Below are 706 nucleotides of genomic sequence, written 5' to 3'. Positions count from 1 at the left end.
CGACCGTGACTGTGACGAGCTCGTCACCGTCGACTGCTACAACCCACGCACCGGCCACTGGCGCTACCTGGCCGAGTTCCCCGAGCACCTGGGCGGGGGCTACAGCGTCGCTGCCCTGGGTAATGACATCTACGTCACTGGTAAGTCGCACTGGGCAGAAAAACACCGGTGTTGAGATTTTCATTGAAAACACGTGGGTTCTGGCAGTGAGGCTTGGGGGTAGCAGGGAGTTAGAATATCTCTGCTCGGGCTCAGCGTGACCGCAGCCTGAAGGCAGACAGAGGGACTCCTGGAGTCGGTGCTGGATTTAGCAGCTGGCCTCAGTCCAGGAGGTATTTTTATGCTCCCAAGCACGTGGGCAGAAGTCACAGCTCTTGCGCTGGTGGAACTTTCTAACCGCTTGCTCCAGGGAACAGGAGTGACTCGAAAGGGTTTTGAATTTCTGGCTGCAGCGAAGGTGTTTGCGTGCGGAGCCCCGTGAATCACAAGCCGAGCACATGCATGAGGTAGGGGTGGGTCAGAAAGCCCCCGGTTCCTCAGCAGCTGGTGCCCTTGAGTCACAGTGCCTTCCTCAGTATGAATCCAGCCACCCTGCAGTCTGCTGGTGCTATAATTACTGCTGCCAAGGTGACACGGATGTGTAAATTCGTCTGTTATTCTGCATGGAGATGCCTCCTTTGAGCTACATCCCTGTCGCTGGAGTGGC

General features: G+C 56.8%; 1 protein-coding gene across 1 annotated transcript in view; it reads left to right on the top strand.

The window, feature by feature from the left end:
* Positions 1 to 4: 4 nt before the first annotated feature.
* Positions 5 to 706, top strand: part of KLHL21 (kelch-like family member 21) — a gene marked incomplete at its 5' end in the record, with an annotated part of 4,210 nt that continues 3,508 nt past the window's right edge. The window contains one exon of the mRNA XM_009878705.1: positions 5 to 140. Coding sequence (XP_009877007.1) covers positions 5 to 140 — 136 coding nt within the window. The remainder of the gene's footprint in view (positions 141 to 706) is intronic.

Source organism: Apaloderma vittatum, unplaced genomic scaffold, assembly GCF_000703405.1.
Source record: "Apaloderma vittatum isolate BGI_N311 unplaced genomic scaffold, ASM70340v1 scaffold35951, whole genome shotgun sequence".
NCBI lineage: Eukaryota > Metazoa > Chordata > Aves > Trogoniformes > Trogonidae > Apaloderma > Apaloderma vittatum.
This window is presented reverse-complemented; position numbering and strand designations above follow the sequence as displayed.